The sequence below is a fragment of the Cervus elaphus genome, chromosome 13, assembly GCF_910594005.1.
Source record: "Cervus elaphus chromosome 13, mCerEla1.1, whole genome shotgun sequence".
Classification (NCBI taxonomy): domain Eukaryota; kingdom Metazoa; phylum Chordata; class Mammalia; order Artiodactyla; family Cervidae; genus Cervus; species Cervus elaphus.
Window position 1 is genome coordinate 24,744,488 of NC_057827.1, and position 23,687 is coordinate 24,768,174.

At 44.7% G+C, this 23,687-nt stretch overlaps 1 protein-coding gene across 1 annotated transcript in view; it reads right to left on the reverse strand.

Annotated features, from left to right (window-relative positions):
• Positions 1–1,357: 1,357 nt before the first annotated feature.
• AP3S2 (adaptor related protein complex 3 subunit sigma 2) overlaps positions 1,358–23,687 on the reverse strand; it is a 39,872-nt gene continuing 17,542 nt past the window's right edge. The window contains exons 5-6 of the mRNA XM_043921615.1: positions 4,587–4,694; positions 1,358–2,997 (exon numbers count right to left, since the gene is read on the reverse strand). Coding sequence (XP_043777550.1) covers positions 2,869–2,997; positions 4,587–4,694 — 237 coding nt within the window. The 3' untranslated portion in view covers positions 1,358–2,868. The remainder of the gene's footprint in view (positions 2,998–4,586; positions 4,695–23,687) is intronic.

Genomic DNA, 23,687 nt, shown 5'->3' on the forward strand with positions numbered 1-23,687 from the left:
TTCCTTATTATTAAAGTTTATGGCTTTGTTGATACCAGGCCAGAAAGGTTGATTTACAGGCAACCTCAAGTAGTTAATGAACAATTACTGTGGCTCATCCAAAGGGATCAAGTGTTCCAAACCACAGATCAAGATCAAGTTCTACGTCATTTTTTAGAGGCAGTGTAAGGGATGAGGCTGGAATTTCCACTGCTGGAGTCTCCAGGCCAGTCAATGGTTTGGGGGAAATCACTGGTTTCTGGCAGGCAAGACATTCAAAGAGTATCCCAGGAAATCCAGGACATGTGGCTGTGCCATAGCAATGCAATGGGCCATAAAGCAAACAAGAAAAACAACTTCGTGAGTATACACATAGCTGATTCACTTTACTGTACATCTGAAACTAACACAACACTGTAAATCAACTATACTCCAATAAAAATTTTAAAAAGGAGGAGACTTGGTTCTAGCTTTGTGACCCTCAACATGACACCCTGGGCTTCGGTTTCCTCATTAGTTCACTGCAGGCATGGGGAGGACCTTCCAGTTCTTACACTCTTTCATACTCTCACTGGCTACTTTAGAAAACCGAAGCTGTTTTTAATCACAGCTTCTGAGAAGCTATCTAAAAATTTTGAGGTTTCCTTATCCATAAGAAAGAAAATAAAATTGGGAGAAGCCATCTTGAGCAGCGGAAAAAAAAAAGAACCGTGGATTTAGGCAGTCAGTCTCAACTCTTTAGCCCTGTGTGACCTAAAGCAAGTTACTTGACCTCTCTGAGTCTTATTTTCTTGACCTGCAGAATGGGAGATAATAATGTCTGTTGTAAGGACTGTGGAAGGATCTTGCTCATGCCATCTTACAGAAGGTATAAAATAAATACTACTTTCCTTCTTTGTTCCTATTTCACTTTAAGCAAATTATGAAAGAGGAATGTGAATAGGTTGAAATGTCTGTTAAAAATTTTTTTTTAACTTTTTAAAAGAAATTGATGCTTTTGAACTATGGTGTTGGAGAAGACTATGAGAGTCCCTTGGACTGCAAGGAGATCCAACCAGTCCATCCTTAAAGGAGATCAGTCCTGGGTGTTCATTGGAAGGACTGATGCTGAAGCTGAAACTCCAATACTTTGGCCACCTCATGCGAAGAGTTGACTCATTGGAAAAGACCCTGATGCTGGGAGGGACTGGGGGCAGGAGGAGAAGGGGATGACAGAGGATGAGATGCTGGGTGGCATCACCGACTCGATGGGCATGAGTTTGAGTAGACTCCGGGAGTTGGTGATGGACAGGGAGGCCTGGCATGCTGCGATTCATGAGGTCGCAGAGAGTCGGACACGATTGAGCAACTGAACTGAACTGAAAAGAACATCAGAGGCTTTGACCTTGGATAGATATATTTACCTACATTTCTCTCTTCCCACATAAGAGCATCTACCTTCTGAGCAACAATGCCCATCTCTGAGGTTATCGGAGAGGTTCCGAAAGACTGAAGTTAAGAGGCTACAGGGAATAAAGGACACCCACCACAGGAAGCACTGTTCAAAGCCGGAGAAGACGTGACCCGACACATGGTCTTGTTGGGCACATCTCAGACAGGCTCTGCGACATCAGGAGGCCTGAGGAAACAGTCTGGGCCACCAGCCAGCAGGCACGAGAAGTCCCCAGGCTGGGAGACTTAACAGCGTGGTACAGCGAGCTCCCTAACCTCAGGCAGCTCAACAAGGCACCTGAGCCCTGGCCCAGAGGCAGTGCAGGGGTAAGAGGCACTGCTCCCAGGAGCAGCTCCAGCTCTAAGATAACCACAGGAACAAAGACCTCACCACATGGAAAACATGTACAGGTTTCCACAGCGAGCTCAGGGAGGGACCCTGTGAACGTGGGGAAAAGATGCTGCGCTGTCGCAGGTCTCAGCCAGCACGCTGCCTGAGTACCCAGGTCCAGAACAGGGGGCCCCAGCTCAGGCCCTCACGCTCCACAAGCTGGTGTAGATTGCAGTGGGTTTCCCGTACAGAGAATACCCATCATTCAGAACACAGCAACTGACCCATCTGCTCCTCGGGAGGAGAATGTATTTTAAACCTGGAACAGTCACAATTCTGAGATGTTTCACATGCTGTCAGCTTTGCCTTCCACAGACATGGGGCCCCAGCCCTTTGACAGGGACTGCTCTAGCTATGGGGAGTACCCTCCCTATGGGCAGAAATGTGCAGGCAGGCAAGCAACAGGCTTACAATTTGGACTGTGTCCTGTACACACACACAGCTGGGCAAGCAGAGCTGGGACTGTGGCTGTGGGGAACGTAGGTGGGGGTAACAAGGCTGGACTGTGCCAAAGGATTCTGGATGTGCCAACCCTAGGAGAGCCAGCAGGCCCACTCTGGATCACCTTAAACTCCTGTCCTTGTTTGCCACGCACCACGTTCCCAGATCTAGAGGGTCAATGTGTTCCCAGCTATGGCACCTCGCCATCACAGTCAATGCTGCAGGATCTCAGGGAGCCTTCAACTCAAGGTTGAAGCCTCGAGTCAGCACACATCCTCGTGGTAGGGTTCTGGGATCGGGGTGGGGAGGGGGCTCTCACTACAGTCCCCAAGCCCCTGGAGTGGCTGTACACGGGAGGGAAAGGGGGCATGTGACTTGGGCACCTGACCCCCACTGAGGAAGCCAGGGCCCCTCACACATGCAGTGGCCGTGTGTCCGAGAGGTGGGCAAGGCCGCGCGTGTGAGAAGGGAGCACAGGCTGGCAGTGGACACAGGACTCTTTCCTGTTCCAGGACAGCAGGGGCCAGGGCCCAAGGCTGGACTCCTTGAGGGCGCAGAGCGGGTTGTGCTGCAGGGCTGGCTCGGCTCTGCCTGCTCCAAGGACTCAGTTCAGCTGTCCTCCATTCTCAGACAAACTGGGACAGGTTGGGGACCTTGATGTTGAGATCGCCAATGTTGATGTTCCGGGGCATCTCTGGCAGGTTGATGTTCTTCACAGCGGACACTGCTCGGGCAGGTGCGGCTGAAAGGCCACCCTGCAGAGATATGAAGATGGCTGTGTGATAAACTCTGTCATCTGCTTAATGTTTTCACAACAACAACAAAAAAAACAAGCGAAAGAGAGAGGGAAAATGTCCAAACTGAGTACATGTAACACAAGCTTTGCTTTTTCCATCCTTATGCCTCAAAGGTGGGCAACACCACTCTTCAGGTCAGTGGGTTCCGCAGTAAAGGGGCCCACACTCTGCACCCCGGAAGATGTGCTGTGTCTCGTGCAGATTCCTGGCCCCAGCGCCCACAGTGCCTGGCACACAGGGGCTGCTCAACAGATGCCCGCCAAAATAACCAGCATGGTTTAACCAAGTTGTCTTCAGTATCAGGGTCACTTTTCAGGTCACAAAACAAAAATACAACACTTTCCTCAAGAGACTGAAGACTCTTAACAGACGAGTGCAGTCACAAGGACATTCTTAACGGAAAAAGGAATGTCACAGCTTAGGACAACTGCTTGCCAACTAATAATGTGAGATGGAGAAGAGCTGGCTTTGGAAATGTCATGTGGCCACAAGATGGGGGGAAGGGCGCAGAGGAGGTGGAGCACACACAGACACGGAAGGGCTGGGAACGGCGCGGGGGGGAAAGGTGCCTGCGGTGAGCCCCAGCCCTCCAGCTCGGCCCAGGCATGCAGAGAAGGGGAGGAGCTGACGAGGACGTTCTCAAAACCGCTTCCTCCTTCTCGACCACTTTCAGGATCCTGACTCCAATCCCACCCTTGCCCAGCAAGTCTCCGTTTCCTCTAGTTTCTAAACCCCTGGCCTCTGACTCACTCACTATTCCTGGAAGCTTCCCAGCCTGCATTTCTAAGAGAACTCTAGTTGCCACAATAGCTGCGGTTTGGAAAAGCTTCTTCAGCAGGACTTCCAGTCCTCACAGAAAGAATCCCCAGTTTCGCAAGATGATACACAAAGTGGTGAAGCTCTTTAAGACACTCAGATAACTACAGAGGTAATCTGCTGTGCTTGCTCTCCTGTTTGTGAAGGTGTGTGCCGGTAACCTCTGCTCCCTGCTAAGGCTGATGAAGGTGATGGAGAGACCTCAGGGGAACAGGGTAGAATGTACTGGGAGCATCTGTATCAGACTCAGCACTATGAGGGGGTGGACTGGGAGGAAGCTATTTTCAAACTCAGCCCAAACTCTACTGTAGCTTTTTATCAGGCTAACTGGAAACTGGCCACTCTGAGGTTTGACAGACACCATGAGAAGTGGCTGCTGGGGGACAGACTCTCAGACACACAAGCTAGGAAACCACACTGGAATCTGAGAGGGTGATTCTGGGTCCCCCAGGGAACATGTGGTTATGAAAGGAGGAATTACAACCCACATATTCCCCCAAGCCAGAAGCTGTCTGCCTTCCTGTGCCACCTGGCTTTCCATTCACACTTTTAGCCTCATTCTCACCTGTTTAATCTTTGAACCAATGAGCGTCAATGGACTCAGGGAAAAAGAGGATGGAGCAGAAAACACTCCTAAGGTTCCACAATAACCCAACTCCACACAGCAGCCATTCCCCCCTCTTCCCAGGTCTTCTCTACCCAGTCAGGGAAAAATTCCAGCAGTGTCTCACCTCGGACTTCTCCAGCCTGTTCTGGGCTTCAATCTGAGCCACGATCTCATTCATGTTTGTTTCCAGGACCATCCCACCCATTACCACCTCCTGAAGGATGTAGTGTACCTGCAGGGGAAACAGAAGTGAGAAGGGTCAGAGCCCCTTGTAGTCGTGAGGCTGTGGCCCCAGAGGAAAACCTGTGGGCTCTCCTGCAGCAGCAGAGAGGCCAGACACGACACTGGCACCTGATGCGCAATGAACGCCTCAGCCCCGTGGATCACCCACCTCTCAGGTGAGGCCATGGGGGACTCCCCCTATTTCAGCGTGTCAAGACACAGACCTCCCCCAGGACCAGTGGCAGGAGGGCCTGGCTACACTCAAGGCAGGGTGGTGCTGTATGAAGTCAGACTGTGTGTAAATTTCAGCTCTGCTATTTGTGAGCTGAGTGACCTTGGGCAGATGATCCTTTCAGTGCTTCAGATTCCTTCCAGGACTGTGGTGAGGGCTGAATGAGATAACCTGTATAAAGCACCTGACTGGTGCCTGGCACACACTGGGCTCTAAATAAATAATGATGGCTTTCATTACAAGTGTGATCATCATAAATACCGACTGGTATTCAACTAGCCCAGCTATGATAGAACAATTCCTGTCTACACATATTTCCATGTGAAATACATTATCCTCCAGGCTTCATAAGCTAGGTCATAACAGGCCCATCCTCTGGCACCCTCCTCATATGTTCTAGTTAAGCGAGGAAACCAGGTTCAGCACGAACACCTCTCTGGTCACGGGGCTCCCATGTGGGCCTTCCACCCGGCTCACAGTTCTCAGACTGCGGTGATGGCCAAGTACTGTGCTGACTCAGCAACTCTACACTACGCATGCAGGAAAGCGTTCATGGAGCCCCAGGTGGGTCAGGTCACAAGTGCCTACTGGGGTATGTAAGGGTTGGTATGTCACATTTCACATCAAGTCATGTCAACATGGCCTTCAAGGCACTTTGGTCAACTTGGAAAGAGACCACCTTGTATGGTCAACCAAGTGCCAAATCAGTGGGACAGTCCTACAGCAAGTCCAAGAGGGGAGACAGTGGTGGTCAGAGAGGCCAGAGCTAGCTTCACTGAGACAGTGAGGGACCTGAAGTTGGGTCTGACACCAGAGAAGCAGGGAGGAAGATTTCAGCTGGTGTACGGTCTGAGGCGCACCTGGGTCTGGCTAGAATGTCAGGTTTACATGAGAGAGAGGCTGAGAAGAAAGCTGAGGAGGTAGTCTGGGTCTAAGGCAAGGTCTCTCAACCTGCCCTTTGGGGCCGGAGAGTTCCCTGTGGTGGGGGGGCTGCTCTGTGCACTGTGGCAGGTCTAGCAGCACTCCTGGTCTCTGTCCACTAGATTCCAGAGCACCCCTTCAGCTGAGAAAACAAAAATGTCTCCAGGTATGGTCAAATGTCTGCAGGGGCAAGAACTGTCTTCAGTTGAGACCACACTGGTCTAGACTAGACTAGACTACGGAGGATCTGAGGCCAATATACTCCACAGTGTGGAGAGTCTCGCTATGGAGAGTCAAGAAAAAAGACGTTCTGTGTGTCTGTGTACTTCTGACCTATGAAGTGTACTGGCCCATCAGTTCTCCACGTTTTGTTCACAGTAAGTGGGGAAATACACTAACAGCTGCAACTAGAGTACTTCTGACCTCAAGGGAGTATACTAAAGCATACATTCAAATACAAATATGTTTCCCTACACTAATTAAGCCCTTAACCCACTTTTCTGTCTACACTCACATGAGGTGTTCTTATATTTTACACAATATGAATTATTTCATTATCTCTATGCAAAGGAGATTTAATAGTGAAACTCTCATATATAGATAGTTTATAAAACGTTAAACAAGACTGGTTTTAAAATTAGTCTCTGGGGAACTACACTGTTTATACTTCCCCATCAAGAAATAGGCTTCAGAAAACAGTATGATGTTTCCTTAAAAAATTAAACATAGAATTACCTTATTACTTCTGGGATTATCCTCAAAAGATTCAAAGAGAGATTTGTACACCTATCTTCACAGCAGCATTACTCACAATAGTCAAAAGTAGAAAGCAACCCAACCAATGACTGAGCAGATAAATAAAATGTGGCATATACATGGCAATGGAATATTATTCAGCATTACAAGAAAATCTTGCAACATGCTACAACATAGATGAGTCTTGAGGACATCATGCTAAGTGAAATAAGCCAGACATAAAAGGACAAATTCAGTATGATTCCATTTATATAAGGTGGTTAAAATCACAGAGGCAGAAAGTAGAATGGTGACTGCCAGGAGCTGTGTGGAGGAGGGAATGGGGATGTTCTTCAGTGGGTACGCAGTTTCAGGTTTGCAAGACAAAGAGCTCTAGAGATGGGCTGCACAAAAATGTGAACTCATTTAACACTACTGAACAGTACATTTAAAAATGAAGATAGTAAGCTTTATGTTATGAGAATGTTACCACAATTAACAAATAGGGGTCTCTATACCAGTACTCCTAGTATTTATTCTTTTTAATGAATCCATTTTTCATGGGGGGAGTGGTACTTGTTGAGCATCTACTATGTGCTGAACACTTTATATGTAACTTACTTCAACTTTATAACATCCACCTGAGGTAAACTGGTATGTGGAAACTAATACATGCAAAAGTCAGTAAACTGTCCCAACCTCACATATTTAGCAGCTGAACTGACCACTGAATCTAGGTCTGACTCCAGAGCTCATGTTTCCACCATACCTCCTCAAAATCCCAAAGTGAGTCTTTTACCCTCTTCATCTAAACAGAGAAGAGCATTCTACATGGAGTTGTTTCATGACTTGCCTTTGGTGTGTCAAAGATAAAGCAGGAATTCTTCCATGTTTTCTTACCAAGGCCTAGAACAATGCCCAGTGTGGAGTAGGCGTGTTGAATGAATAACAGGCTTTTCATAAATCTGAACAGAATCCTCCTTGGGCTTTAGCGCTTAGAAGACGGATGACAGTGTGGTGGAGAGGCTTTATGAGGAAGGTGTAGTAAAAGGCCTAACAGAGGATACAGGGGACCAGCGGTTGGTTAATAGAAAATATTAGTCTGATTTGAACACTGCATTGTAAAGTCATAATTTTTAAATGTTATTCAAAAAGGTATTCAAGTGCAAGAAGGAGAAATAAACAAAAGTGCAAACTCCATTTTCAACAAACTGAAGATAACCATAATCTCAGGCTCCCAATTAAAAGGCAGAGACATCACTTTGCCCATGAAGCTCTGTTTAGTCAAAGCTATGGTTTTTCCAGTAGTCATGTATGGATGTGAGAGTTGGACCATAAAGAAGGCTGAGTGCTAAAGAATTGATGCTTTTGAATTGTGGTGCTGGGAAAGACTCTAGAGAGTCCCTTGGACAGCAAGGAGATCCAACCAGTCAATCCTAAAGGAAATCAACCCTGAATGTTCATTGGAAGGACTGATGTTAAAGCTCCAATACTTTGACCACCTGATGTGAAGAGCTGACTCATTGGAAAAGACCCTGATGCTGGGAAAGATTGAAGGCAGGAGGAGAAGGGGACTGCAGAGGATGAGATGGTTGGATGGCATCACCAGCTCAATGGACATGAGTCTGAGCCAACTCTGAGAGATAGTGAAGGACAGGGAAGCCTGGCGTGCTGTAGTCCATGGGATTGCAAAGAGTTGGACATGACTGAATGACTGACTAACAGGCCCCCAAATGGGTATAAAAGCTGTCAAAAACAGGGAGCCCAAGCAAGGGCTCCTTTCCTTTTGAAAAGAAAGGATGCTATAGAGAGGACATGGGAGCTGGAGAGCTCAGGAAGACCTGGAAAAACAAGCTTCTTGTAGGTGAAGGACACACCCTCTGTGACCCAATAGTTTCCTGATTTTTGGAAGATAGCCACTTCCTTGGACCTGAAGTTGGGGCTAAATGAGAAGTCATCCAAATGAGCTCTATTTTGCCTCACAGAGCTGGTCTCTGTGGAGCAGAGAGGGCAGCCTTTGCATGGTAGAAAAATCTCATGGCTGGGTAAAAATAAACGTAAAGAAACTCACCTGGAACATGAAATCATGAGAACAACCACAGTCAGCCTGGAACATAGACATGGTACTTCCCCTAAACAGCATCCTGCAAATAGCTGGTCCCTGAAAAACCCACCTATTTAAAGATGAGTTATAAAAATGAAATCTGCATGGGATCTATATAAAGATATAACCAGAAAAAAATTAGGAAAGAAACAGGAAAACCAAAGGGCAGACTAAGACTACACACCAGAAAAATGCTGTCATACAGCAGATAAAATGCAACAAAATATTTTACAGAATTGAAAAAAGGAAACTATGAAGCAAAAGCTCAAAGCCGAAGTGTAAGAGCTTATATGGGAGAAACAGGGAGACAAGAAGAGAAGACATAAATGAAAGGGAAAAAAAACACAGAGAAATGAAGAAGAATCTGGAAGGAAGAAAAGGGAGAAGAGACTGCTAAAAACACAGGAAGGAACAAAAAGGAGAGAAATTTTTAAAAAGCAAATAAAATGAAACAGACGCAAAGAAGAGTTAACAGCAATAGGGAGAAAATGAGTTACAGAAGACAGCAAAGGAGATAAAACATATGTAAAAGAAAACTGTAACATGGAACAGAAGAGGTATGTAAAGACTCAGCTCATAAAAATGATGTAAAAATGTAATTCAAGATGTTCCCAAAAACGCACATTGCATCCCAGGGAAAAACTGACCCAGAACAGTCAGTGCCAAGGCCTTGAAGGTAAGGTTTCTCAATTTCCACAAGCAGGTGAAATGATCAAATCATTTAAAAGAGGGACACAAGCTTGAAAATTCCCACAGTAAAATTCAATGTTGACAGAAAAAGGAGGAGTATTTACAAAAATTCCCAAGGAAAAAAAAGGTAACTCAAGAATTTTACACCTAGGTGACCATCAATTAAGAGTAACAGAATAGAAATTCCTCTGCTTTGAAGAAAACACTTCTGCCAACCAAGAGGTGACTGGAAAAACCATGGCAGAAAGACTGGCAGTGAGCACTGAATTTCCTTACTGGTAGGACTAAGACAAATGGGGTTAAGAGTGACAAGAGAATGTCAATGCTATATGCTTTGACAATGCAGAAAAACAGCTAGCAGAATTAGGAAGATGGGGGGAAAGAGGGAGGCAGCAGTCAGTAACACTGATTTCTCTACCCCCAATGAAGAGCATTTAATACCAGCAACTCATGTAATAAAGATAGTTATTTTGACTATGACTGTGACTTTTCAAAGTCCAAGTTTCTACTACAATCATCTACTACAGACACTACTCTGAGAGCCACCAAACTTTTGGTGTAGAGCCCACAGGATCTTTTCTGCTAGTTAGACATCAATGGGGGCTTCTTCCCTGCTGGCTCAGCAGTAAAGAAGCCATCTACCAAGGCAGTGAACATGGGTTCAATCTCTGGGTTGGGAAGCTCCCGCTGGAGAAGGAAACGGCAACCCACTCCAGTATTCTTGCCTGGGAAATCCCATGGACAGAGGAGCCTGGTGGGCCACAATCCACGGGGGTTGCAAAGAGTCTGACACGACTTGGCAACTAAACAACGTCTATGCAATTTCTCTTGTATAAAATTCACTCATAATGTATCACCTACAATTTCCAGTTTCTCTAAAGGAGAGGGAGGACTCAGATTCCTGCGAAACAGGAAGTATGGAATTTTTCTAGACTTTAGAAGTCCTCCTGCTCTCATCTCCTTTAGTTATCCTGCCCAAACCAAATTCAACTTCATTTCCTCTTTTAAGTAACTTGTCTTTCCAAAGCAAGATAAGTTTTATAGAACAAATCTCTTTTCTCACGTATGGTTTATCTGTATATTATTAATTATGATAACTGACTTAACCACAATACCAATATAACTGGCATCAACCGGTCTGGAGCTATCACAACTGACCTTTGGTAACCACAGTGACTCATGATGAATGAACCGAGGATGAGCCACAGGGGATTAGCTCACCAGCTGCCCAGGTTAACCTGACAAGTTGGTGAAGACCTTCTTTCACTGAATCTGCAGCAAACCATGGAAGGTGGGTGAGCTTTCTTTGAGTGGAGATAGAGGAGCCTTGAGAAAGTTGGAGGTTGCCAAGCATGAGTGTGGGGAGAAGGCAGTGGAGAATCAGCACCAAACTCATGTACCTAAAAAACTAGGTATAACAGATCACAAAGAATGGTTCTGATAAATGACAAGAGCTGACTGATGGACTAAACTTGAGGATACCAGCAGCAACGTAGGTAAATGTAAGTAAAACCTCAGAGAACACTGAGAGTTAAAGGATCAAACCAACAAAGGGAGGTGGAGGAAGAATTTCAAAACCTGAATCATGGAGGGGGCACAAACACAGAAGAAAGCAGAGGTGAAGGTCTTCAAGAGTTTCCTCAAAATGGTCAAAAAGTAGGAATGACTAAAAGTCAAGAGGTGTATAGTTCTGAAAAGCAATCTAACATGCTATCAAGACTATTTCCCTCCCCCGACCCCACATGTGGACACCTGTCTCCCATTCTTCTTTTCCAGGAAGCTGTCACATCACCCTCCCTCCAGAGGAGGTACCTGCTTCTGTAAGTGGCCCCGCCAGGCATCCAGTGTGGCCCCCTCTATTCTCTTCTGTCAGCATAAGCTAACTGTTTGAGGCCTTCCCCGTCTCACTCCCCAGAGGCAAGATGAAGGTCCTGACCAGAATGGAGACCTGTAAGTTTGTACCCTGGGCTCCCTCAGAAGTTTTCCGGTGACCCAGTTTACTGATAGAGAAAATAAGAAGAGTAAATCTGGTGCGTGCTGAGCATTCACTAGTGCTTAGGTACAGCTCTGGGACTCCTGGAAGGCGTGATTCTTCTGTTCCGAAGGATCTGAATCAGAGGTTCTGTGCCAACAAAGGCTTGGTAAGCAGTTGCACTGTGAAAATGCACAGAAAGGGGAAAACAGCCCTGGGAGGTACCAAAGGAGAGTTAAATGACTGTCTAACCTGCTGGGACTTCCTGATGGAAAGAAAGCACTTCTCTAATTGGAACAAGGGCTTATGGTGCTGCCGACTCTGCTGAGAACTGCTAATCCTAACCCTCACTACCTTCCACTATTCTTCATGCTGATCTTCTTAAGCAGTTCTGTAAAAATCAGAGATTGCAAAAGGAGCCTTCCAAGATTTGATGTGATGGAACACCCAAGACTTGGATGAAGTAAATTCAAGAAAGATAACGACCTCTCCAGGCTGAGGAGACCTCTTCTCAGTGATACTGCTGAGTCCAGTATGCATTTCGCCCAAGGCACTCAGCTCAGCGCACTGTCATCTTTTTCACTTGTCTGTTCTTCTCCTTGAAGGGAGTCCTTCAGTTCAGTTCAGTTGCTCAGCTGTGCCCATTCTTTGCGACCCCATGGACTGCAGCACGCCAGGCCTCCCTGTCCATCACCAACTCCCAGAGTTTACTCAAACTCATGTCCATCGAGTCGGTGATGCCATCCAACCATCTCATCCTCTGCAGTCCCCTTCTCCTCCTGCCTTTAATCTTTTCCAGCATCAGGGTCTTTTCCAATGAGTCAGTGCTTCACATCAGGGCGCCGAAGTATTGGAGCTTCAGCATCAGTCTTTCCAATGAATATTCTGGGTTGATTTCCTTTAAAACTGACTGGTTTGATCTCCTTGCAGGCCAAGGGACTCTCAAGAGTCTTCTCCAACACCACAGTTCAGAAGCATCAATTCTTCAGTGCTCAGCTTTATTTATGGTCCAACTCTCACAACCATACATGACTACTGAAAAAAACCATAGCTGTGACTAGACGGACCTTTGTTGGCAAAGTAATGTCTCTGCTTTTTAATGTGCTGTCTAGGTTAGTCGTAGCTTTTCTTCCAAGGAGCAAGTGTCTTTTAATTTCATGGCTGCAGTCACCATCTGCAGTGATCCTGGAGCCCAAGAAAATAAAGTCTGTCACTGTTTCTTCTTTCCATTGTTTCTCCATCTATTTGCCATTAAGTGATGGGACTGGACACCATGATCTTAGTTTTCTGAATGTTGAGCTTTAAGTCAGTTTTTTCACTCTCCTCTTTTCATCAAGAGGTTCTTTACTTCCTCTTCGCTTTCTGCCATAAGTGTCACAGATATGTCATCTGCATATCTGAGGTTATTGATATTTCTCCCAGTAATCTTGATTCCAGCCTGTGTTTCATCCAGTCTGGTATTTCACATGATGTACTCTGCATGTATGTTAAATAAGAAAGGTGACAATATGTAGCCTTGACGTACTCCTTTCCCAATTTGGAATCAGTCTGTTGTTCTGTGTCCAGTTCTAACTGTTGCTTCTTGACCTGCATACAGGTTTCTCAAGAGGCAGGTCAGGTGGTCTGGTATTCCCATCTGTAAGAATTTTCCACACTTTGTTGAGATCCACACAGTCAAAGGCTTTAGCAAAATCAATGAAGCAGAAGTAGATGTTTTCCTGGAACTCTTTTGCTTTTTCGATGATCCAACAGATGTTGGCAATTTGATTTCTGGTTCCTCTGCCTTTTCTAAAGTCAGCTTGAACATCTGGAAGTTCACGGTAAAGCTAGTAAAGCATTACTTTACTACCATATGAGATGAGCACAATTGTGTGGTAGTTTCAGCAGTCTTTGGCTTTGCCTTCCTTAGGGACTGGAATGAAAACTGACCTTTTCCAGTCCTGTGGCCACTACTGAGTTTTTCAAATTTGCTGGCATGTTGAGTGCAGCACTTTCACAGCATCATCTTTCAGGGTTTGAAATAGCTCAACTGGAATTCCATCACCCCCACTAGCTTTGTTCGTAGTGATGCTTCCTAAGGCCCACCTGACTTCACATTCCAAGATGTCTGGCTCCAGGTGAGTGATCACACCACTGTGATTATCTGGGTCGCGAAGATCTTTTTTGTACAGTTCTTCTGTGTATTCTTGCCACCTCTTCTTAATATCTTCTGCTTCTGTTAGGTCCATACCATTTCTGTCCTTTATATTGAGCCCATCTTTGCATGAAATGTTCCCTCAGTATCTCTAATTTTCTTGAAGAGATCTCTACTCTTTCCCATTCTGTTGCTTTCCTCTATTTCTTTGCACTGATCACTAAGGAAAGCTTTCTTGTCTCTCCTTGCTATTCTTTGGAACTCTGTATTCAGATGGATTTTTTCCTTTGCCTTTCACTTCTCTTCTTTTCTCAACTATTTGTAAGGCCTCCTCAGACAGCCATTTTGCCTTTTTGCGTTTCTTTTCTTGGGGATGGTTTTGATCAACGCTTCCTGTACAGTTTTACGAACCTCTGTCCATAGTTCTCCAGGCACTGTCTATTGGATCTAATCCCTTGAATCTATTTGTCGTTTCCACTGTATAATCATAAGGGATTTGATTTAGATCATACCTGAATGGTCTAGTGGTTTTCCCTACTTCCTTCAATTTAAGTCTGAATTTTGCAATAAAGAGTTCATGATCTTGAGGGCAGAGTCTATGTCACATTCATCTCTGGGTCCGCACTGCCAAGCGCTGTGGTGGTTACAGCAGTACTTCACAAATCTGGCTGAATGGATGAAAGAGGCTTATATGGTTCACAAGTCCTGATTTTGAGGAGACACAGGCCTTTTGAGTTGGTCTGGCTTCCTACTCTGGCAATGAGAAGCACCCCCTACTGCCTGGACATAGGAGTTAACCTCTACAAGTAAAAGTGGGTTAAAATGAGCTTGCCTGTTTCATGCCAGGATTGATGCAATCTAAGAGGGAAAATAAAAGTGTCACTTCAAGGACAGATGTGCTCCTTGGGGACACAGCTCTGGAACTCCAGGGAATGGAGGCAAGTAACTTTCAACAACCCTATCCAAGAACAGAGGATTCTAGGATATTCAAAAGTTCATCCTTGGTTATGTTTCTCACTTAAGTCAAAAACATTCTGAATCCAATCCCAGGTGAACAGAAGCAACCAATGTCTATGGCCATTAGCATAACTGATGCCATTGTGGGCCCACACAGTTCCTACTGTCCTTCTGCTGACCCTTCCCAAGAGTGTACTATGTGGTAATCACTTCTCTGTTGTTGGGGATTTGTATGTAATAGATAGTGTTTAATAATCATTAGAACCAGGTAGCCTCTATGTTCCGTTAGTTCCCAAACAATGATGAAGACCTTTGCTCACTTATACTTAGCACCCATGAGACTAGTAACCCATTCATAAGTCTTGATTTAGGAACGCATGACCGTTTTCAAGGGTACACCCCCTCCTGTACAAGGTAAGCTATGAGACTGTCTCAGTGCCCTCTCAGCTATATGGACTGCAGCTACAAAAGCTTCCGGAACACTGTCTGCCCAACCCCACCCTGTGAGTAAGTTACCCTATAATAATAAACTGATCTGCTGATTATACAGAGCCACCTGCCTTGTCTTTCGGTCTCAAGATACCTTCTCAGTTCAGTGGACACTTTTCCTTCCCACGGTCCTCCAGGAATCACTATAAGCAAAGTGATCTGGAGCCTGGTAACAAACATTACTCTTTTTCCTCCAGTAAAAATATTGTCTCCAGGGATTGTGGGCCATATTCCAAACGTTTAAGTATTAAACTTAACGATGTAGTTTTCTACAGATATAATAAACAAGGCTTTCATGTCAGAAGGACACAAAGGCTGACTCAGGACACAGTACCACAGAGCAGTCAGGCAGTGACAACGAAGCACCACGAGGAACACTGTTCCTACAGAAAAACGCAGTTCTACATGGGAATGGCAGGAACTCTTCCGGAGGAACTCCACAGGCAGAAGGGGGAGGCAAGATCTTCCAGGACACTAGTGGCACATTAACACATACCACGCTACAAGTTCACTCATATCCACAGAAACCTCTCAACTAGGTTAATTCTCTTCAGGTATTTCACACTGGAGGACAGAAGCCTGCTGTGCACAAAAGACAAGGGTTCACATCCCCACTGGCTATCCATACTCCCATATCTTTTTAAAAACAATGATCACCACAGAGAAGACAGTAAGACACTAATCAAACAAGAGGGCATGGTTACAGAGCCTGCGCTGGAACAGGAGGATGCCAACACTGCAACACTCAGGTTCTGAAAGAGACCTGTTAACCACTAATAACACAGCTAGTCTGCTATACAAACGCTAAGTGCTGATAACTTTACCACCCCAAGTCACAAAGCCTGCTTGATTTCACCAATTCCTAGGAAACGCCTCCAGAGAGTAAGGAAGGAAGAGATTCTAGGTAAGATGGAGTGTGCATGCATCATCTCCTTGCCTGTGTTAGCGGGTGTAGTGGCTCTTAACAGGTCAATGGGTAGGAGGACCCTCACTGATAGGGGAAGGGAAAATCGTCTGAGAGTCATTTTGCCCAGAGCCAGTCTCTAGTTCCCGTATTATCCATTTTAAAAATAAATGAAAAAGGGGAAGAGGGCATAAAAACACCTTCCAGAAACGTGGCATCCTCTGCTAAAGTAAAGAAAACAGGCAAACAAAGCAACCTGTTTAATAAAGTTCTGTTTTTCTCTTTTCCTTGCTCTTAGTGTCTCCTGAACCCCTTATGAACTTCCTTGGTCTCTGGACTGGACTTTTCCCACAGTTTTCTTCAGATGCCTTGTCATGAAATTCCATAAGACTCAATACTTAGCCCCCGACTTCCTGTCTTTCATTCTCTTTTACTCACATGATCACACATACTTTCAATGGAAAAACCAAGAAAATAGTGGAGTCTCATCTTATGTAAGGTTTAAATTCTAAGTAAGTAAGATGGAAAACATACATGGCCAAAAGTCCTTAAAATCACCTAAGGTCCAACCCAGATAGTGTTTCCCCCTGATTACTTTTTCTTTTCTTTTTTTCCAGTTAAGTACTAGATGAAGTAGTTGGTTCCTTAAAGGACTACACAGATTGAAAATCTGCACTGTATCTTTAAGCATTAAAATCACTCCAAAGACCATAAGATGCTCATGGGAGGCACATGACAGGCACAAGAGGGCAGAGGCAAAGATTCAAATCTTCCATCTCACACTCACTCCAGACACAGACAAAGGGAGGAGAACTGTGGGCAGAATTATTGTGTATTTACTATTTTTATTCTCTTTCTTTTTGCCAAATGGTTTAGAGATGAATTTGTATAAACTAAATATTTGTGAGTCCACTGTATACACACACATAAGATAATGTATTAGATTCAAGTAATCACTGGTTTTCACCAAAAGAATGTGATCTGTAACAATGTCTATTTTTAAATATGCTTAACATCACAGATTGTTAAGAGCCAGAAGGAAGAAACGAAGATAAGATTTGGACCCTGTCCTCAAAGGGCTTATAGTCAAGTAGGGGAGATAAAGCATGTATAGAAATAACTATAATAAAAGGAAAGACTGTGATCAGTACTATGACCTAAGTATAAAATGCTATGGAAGTCTGGATGAGGGTGGGCCTTTACTGGTAAATGAAAGAGAAGCTATCCAGGCAGGGGGAATAGAAAGCTACCCAGTAACTCATTAACTATCTGTGTGCTCTGCTAGCGATTCTTCTTCTTTAAAAAAGGATTACTCACCTTCTGCTTTTTCCCTTGGCCATGCTGTGCAGCATGTGCAATCCTAGTTCCCGGAACAGGGATGGCACCCACGGCCCTGTGGTGGAAGCATGCAGCCTAAGGCATCGGACCGCCAGGGAAGTCCCTCACGTGCAGGCTTATGTTTTGTGCCCTGACGTGTATATCGTTGACTAGCAAATTATACTCATTGCATGTTATTCCTTCCTTAAAAAAAAACTTCCTATTATGAGTCAGAGTTCTCTCTAAAGTAATTTTTAAAAATGTTCTAGCAGGACCTTTTCTTTATTGTCTACTGTTTCATCCTCCCCCATTTCCTGCCTGTTTGTAACATTGGTCTCAAATGCTCTAAGTACAACACTGGGTAAAAAAAATGGTCCAGGACTGTTCTCCACAATTTTATCCTCTCTCTGGCTGATTATCTGCTAACAAAACATGAGCTTAGGGACTTCCTGGTCCAGTGGGTAAGACTCCACGTGTGCAACGCACAGGGCCCAGATTTGATCCCTGGTTGGGGAACTACATCCCACATGCTCCAACTAAGCTGCAGTGAAACCAAATAAAAATAATAAAAAACAAAGCAAAACATGAGCTTAATATATTTCTTACCACGTTGAGGATGCTAAATCAGGAGAGGACACTATAGGTAGCATAGCTGTGAGACTACAGGCTCTGAAACCACAGTCCCGGGTCTGAATTCTGCCTCTGCCACTTACTTACTGCCACTTTAGAGCTGAATTCATCTCAGCTCTAAAACTCAGTTTCTTCAACTGTAAAATGTGGAGAACTAGAATTCTTATTTGACATACCTACTCTAAAGATAAAATAAAATGATGCAGGAAATAAGTGAGACTCTCTATTTAAGATACTTAGCTATTATGTGCCTCACACTTAAGTAAAGACTTGATGGAAACTGGTACTGATGATAATTTAAGTCATCTTTTCCAGTCTCCTTTCCAACGCAGGAATTTATTCTTTGGGTCTGAGACAGAACGGAGCCTTCACTGTGGTGAAGAGTTCACTGCTGTTCCTAAACTGTCCCGTCTGCTGTGAACAGCGATACCTGCTAGAAAGTTCTTAACTACACTGAGATACAATGTGCGTGGAACCATTTCCATCCCCTGACCCTACCTGTGCCCTCTGGAGTTGCAAAGAGTAAGTCCCTGCCTTCTCCCCTGGAGTACTAGCACTCTCTCTAATCTGAACAAATGGCAGGCCGTCAGGAAAAGGAAGCACAATTTATTTGACCATCAAGAAAAAGTTCCAAATGCCATGCCTGGGTCCACAAACCTGTCTCTGAGGAGATGATCCCCATCCCCACAGTTCCTGTTCCTTCTAAAGCACTGCTCCTGGAACGGCCCTGGACCTTGCCCATCTTCTCTAGCCCTTTACATGCTGAGTCAAAAATTTACAAAGCTGTAACATCCCTAAAGGCAAGTTACATAAACAGTCAGTGTTGCTGGAACACGGAGTTCAGGGAGGAAATGGCAGGAGGTGAGGCTGGAGAAGCAGGCTGAAGAAGGTCTTGGAGATCTTTGTAGATGATGTTAAAGGGCCTCAGCTCAATCGTTGTGGCAGTGGTCCCCACCTCTTCCTACATTCACAAAAGTTCACCTGTAGAACACACTCCTCTCTAGCACCCAGTGTCATTCAGTATTTATAAGGGTTCTGAGGAAGGTGCGAGAAGGAATGAGGCACATACTTCTTCCCGTTAAGAGTCACTGCTGTGGGGATAGAGAGCCACTGAATAATTCAAACAAGGGAGGCAGTCAGTCAAAAACACACTTGTAATACGTCACGAGGCAGGTGTGTAAAGGACGGATTTAAGGGGGTAATTCTGAAAGCAGAGAGAACATTAGGAAAAATGTAAAAATAAAGACAGAAGTCATCATTTATTAAGCTAAGCAACTACTCACCAACTTCAATCCTCAAAATAACCATGAATGGTGAATATTAATGTATTTAATCAAAGCAAAGAGTCTTTGATTATAAATCATACCATTATTTTATGTATCACTAAAAAGGGTAAGGTTGAAACGCTATTAAACTATGAAATGCCATTGCCTGTAAGACAAATCTGGATTTGATGTGCTAAACCTGTAAATATTACCCAAAAAAGGGAGTCTAAGAGTCAAGTAAAGATGGTGTCACCCCTGTTTTACAACCAAAAAACCTGAGGTACAAGGAGGTTTCAAGAGGGTTGCCTAAGTCACACAGAGTCCGTCAGAGCCAGAACCCATGAAGCCATTTCAAGCAGAATCCCACTCAAGGAAAACAGGGCTTCTCCTGAGTCCACCACACGTTACCTCCCAAGGGAGCAAAGGCAAAGTTAAGTGATACATTGATGTATGCCCTGAAACCAGTGGGCACACACAGGTCACCTTGAAAGTGGAGGTCTAATTAGAATCCAGTTTTTAAAAACAAGCCTTTAGCTGTGTGAATCAGACATTATATCTGAAAAGTGCTTTGAAAATTAAAAACCACACCAAATTTGGACAATCAATCAACCGTAATAATCAACCCATCAATTATATTTGAGTGCCCTGTCCTGTTCAGATGACCAACAAAGAATCACATACTGACATTATTCCAAGACTTTAAAACCTACTGGAAAGAATTAGGAATACAAACTTTAAAGCAAGAGTAAGAAGAGAAATAGGTTGGAGACCTACAATAGTGGAGTTCAAAGACTTCATCAAATGTAAAACTTGAGTTGGGTTCTGAAATCTCAAAAGCTTGTTGGGGGGGGAAGATGAGGGTATTTCAGGGTGGCGACAAGGCAAGGGTAAAGGCAGAAAGGTGGGAGTGAATCACAGTACACACGGAAAGCAGGAAAATGTGTCCGATGGGCCTGAGGGGGTCTATGTTCTAAAGCAGAGGGAGCCCAAGGGGTGAAAGAATCAACAAGCCAGAGATCCTCTGAGGCCAGAGGGAAGAATGTAGACTGAAGGGAAAATGGAGAAACTGTTTCTATGAAAGATTAGACTGAGTGAAAACAGTTGGGAGAAAGACTGGCTTAGCTGCTGTAGTTACCTAGAGCTGATCTGTTAGTTATCTGGCAAGGAAAAGAAAAGGCAAAGGAAAGGCAGAGGTGGGCCTGAAGCAAACACTGAAGGAAGAACCAGTATCATTTTGTCACCACCTGGAAACAGAAAGCAAAGCAGGCATCCCTGAGATTTCATACCTTGAAGAAAGACAGTATTGATACACTGGCGGAATGAAAGTTAAGAAGGGAAGACAGTGGCTTAGTGGGTAAGTGGGTGGAGGGGGGCAGGAAAGGAGGTGAGGCGGAGAGGAGAAAGTGAGTGGACTTGTGGGTGAACACAAAGCTGGAAGTGGTGCCAGCTCAAAAAGATGGAAAGGTGCTGAACACCGATGGAAACACAGGCCTTTAGCCTGGGTCAGAATGAGAGGTGGATCTGTTCTCTATCTGCATCAAAGCAGACGCGTGCCCAAGGGCGAAGGTATGAGGAGAAAGCCAGCAGGGTGCCAGGGACAGACCTGTGCAGAACGTGCCCATTTCTCTCACTCTGTAAGTAGGATAAGAAGCAGCAGTTTTAAAGCCCAAGGAGTCGGGCACAGTCAGCAAGGAACTGTCCACTCCTTTCCTGAGGTTTCTCTAATCAACATGAACATGATTCTTCTAGGGTAAATTCAGATATATGGATCCCGAAAATCCAAAAGGATGTACTTGTGTAGCAACTGGGCAAAAAACAGCAAGTGCTCGGCTCCAGGCTATGAGAGGGTGACCTCCCTTCAGGGCTGTCTGGAGTTAAACCTCAGGCAGACGGGCCTGGGCTTCCCTCTGCCCCTAAGCTACTTAATATGTCTCGTGGTACAGACTTGGCTAACTTCAGAAACAGAGAGAGCAACTTATTCTCTACAGAATGTGGACTTTAATTTTTGAGGTCATACGCAGATAAGGCCACAAAGATTTATCAAGGACCAAGATGTAGTGTACTGTTTTCCCCAATCAGGAGCGATCTTCCAGACTCATAACTGTGTCCTGAGGTGTACTCCGGGCCATGACCACTGCTGTGCACACTCACTGGCCCTCCCCACTCGTCCTCTGGAGTTAATCACAGCTCCTAGGCTAGGGGAAAGGGGTCATCTGTAGACAACCTATCAACTTATCTGGCTTCAAGCTCAGACTTTGTCTCAGAGCAGCAGAGAGCAATCTAAACTGTTTACTGTCCTAGGCAATAAAGCCTGAATCGAGAGAGGATTGTTCTCTTCAGTGCACTGGGCCTAAAGCCCCAGGGTGATAAGCTGGCAATAAATGGCACATGGCCCAACATTTTGGAAAAGCGAGCCCCCACACATACCCAGCTGTCCTCTCCAGAGGCAGGGACTCATGTCAATCTCTTCTGTAATGATGATCTACAATGACCTACCTGCCGCTCTTTTCCCATCCCTCCCTCATCTCCTGTTACTTTCCCCCTTTCTCACTTCCACTCAGGTGTATTGGCCCCAAGGTCTCTGGACTGGATCCACTGACCTGGAACTCTCCAGGGAAGAACCCATCTCTGACTTCTCTTACTTTCTTCCAGTTTTTGCTCAAATGCCATTGTATCAGTGATGCCTTCCCTAAGCACCCTGTATAAAACATCAAGCCTTACCAACCCACACTTTATTTTCTTATTTTCTCCTCTGAACTTATTACCACCCATTTACTGTCTCTCCTCTAGTAGATAAACGGTTCATGAGAAAATGAAAGTTTGATTAACTATTTCCCTATTAGCAGATGGACAAATGAGGTCAACAATGAATAAGCAGTATGTGTCAAGTATTGTGCTATTATCTGGAAATACATGGGTGAACAAGACAGTCTGTCCTTACCTTAACAGTATCTTGAAGTGGGGATGGGCAACAAACAAAAGAATGAAATACTTACTATGTATAGGCCTTGCTCTAAGCACTTGCTGTATATTTAATGCTCCATATAAGTTAGCTGCTATCTACCATAAAAGCCAGGGGCTATCACAAGTTCCTGTCTACATATAAGTTCCAAAGGCACAAGCCATACAGTTCTTAAGTGGCAGAGCCAGGAATCAGGTCCCAGCACACAAAGGGTGTGTGCTCTGAACCAGGCAAGTAAGCAAAAACAATACACTGTTAAACGTCACAGCAAAAGCAGTTGAGGGTGCTGGGGAAATGGCAGTGCTAGTGTAAAGAACCCGTCTGCCAATGCAGGAGACATAGAGACATGGGCTTGATCCCTGGGTCGGGAAATCCCCTGGGGGAGAGCATGGCAAACCCACTCCAATATTTCTGCCTGGAGAATACCATGGACAGAGGAGCCTTGTGGGCTACGATTCATAGGGTCACAGAGTCAGACATGATTGAAGTGACTGAGCACACACACGCACACACCTGTTTCAGTCTATGGGCAGGAAGGGGACTGCCAAAAAAGGCTTCCCTAAAAACCTTTCCAGAACTGTCAGTCTGGAAATGGAAGGGGCTAGAGATTCTGTTTTGGACATAACCATCTGAAGTGAGTTCAGATGGTACTTTAGGAACTATCAGCAGACAGATAACTGAAATCATGGGACTGTGTGAGATGTCCTAAGAAGTGAATGTCTAAAAGAAAAGAGAGACCATTTAAGAGCTAAGAAGCTCAGAGTGCCAGATGAAACAGCCGGAAAGGTAGAAAAACATCAGGTGAATGGGTACCATGGAAACTAGAAACAAACAGCACCTTAAGAATGAGGAAATATCAAAAGTGCTTGACGAGAAGGGCAGTGGGGAGTGTACACTGGACTCAGAAATGCCAAGAGTCGAGGCCCTCCACAATCTGATCGTCAACTACTTCTTCAAACTTCTCTCTGACCAACTCCATACATAAACTCCATACTCTAACTCACTGCTCTTCATCTAGGACAGCATTGTTCCCATCCCAGAGGGCATCTGGAAATACATCAGGCAGAGGCCCCACTGGCATTCAGCAGAGGGGGGTCAAAGAATATCAGCAATTCAGTGAGAAATTGCACTGCATCAAAACACCACTAATGCCTCTGCTGGCAGACCCTCTGACTAGCTGGAGTTTATGCAAAGTTCCCAGTCCCAGTGGCCTTCACCCCCAATGTTCCCATGCCTCCTTATCCCCTGCCATACCTTTAACCTTTGTTCCTACCATTTGGCCTCCTGAAATTCTGGTTTTGGAAACAGAAATCAACAAATTCAGTAAATTTTTACATATCATATCTTATAGTATTTGTAGATATGGAAGCAATTTATTCTATTAGGGAATTTTAATTTGGTAAGTCACCTGAAATTCATTTGAGAACTATAGAAGAGACAAATACCAAGTATTTCACTAGATCAAGTGAAAAGCAGCTACACTAGATGCCTTTTACTAAGAGTCAATCATGTTTCCTTCTTACAGGTGTGTTCTTCTATTTTTCTGATACTAAAAATTTCTAAGTTTTCATTTATAAAGTGATACCGAAGCAAATGTCAGATTTATTTTTCCTCTAAGAAAATAAAGACAACAACAACAAAAAACCCTGTAGTAGTCATTAGTATATTCAAAACTATTTCAGGTTCTCCCG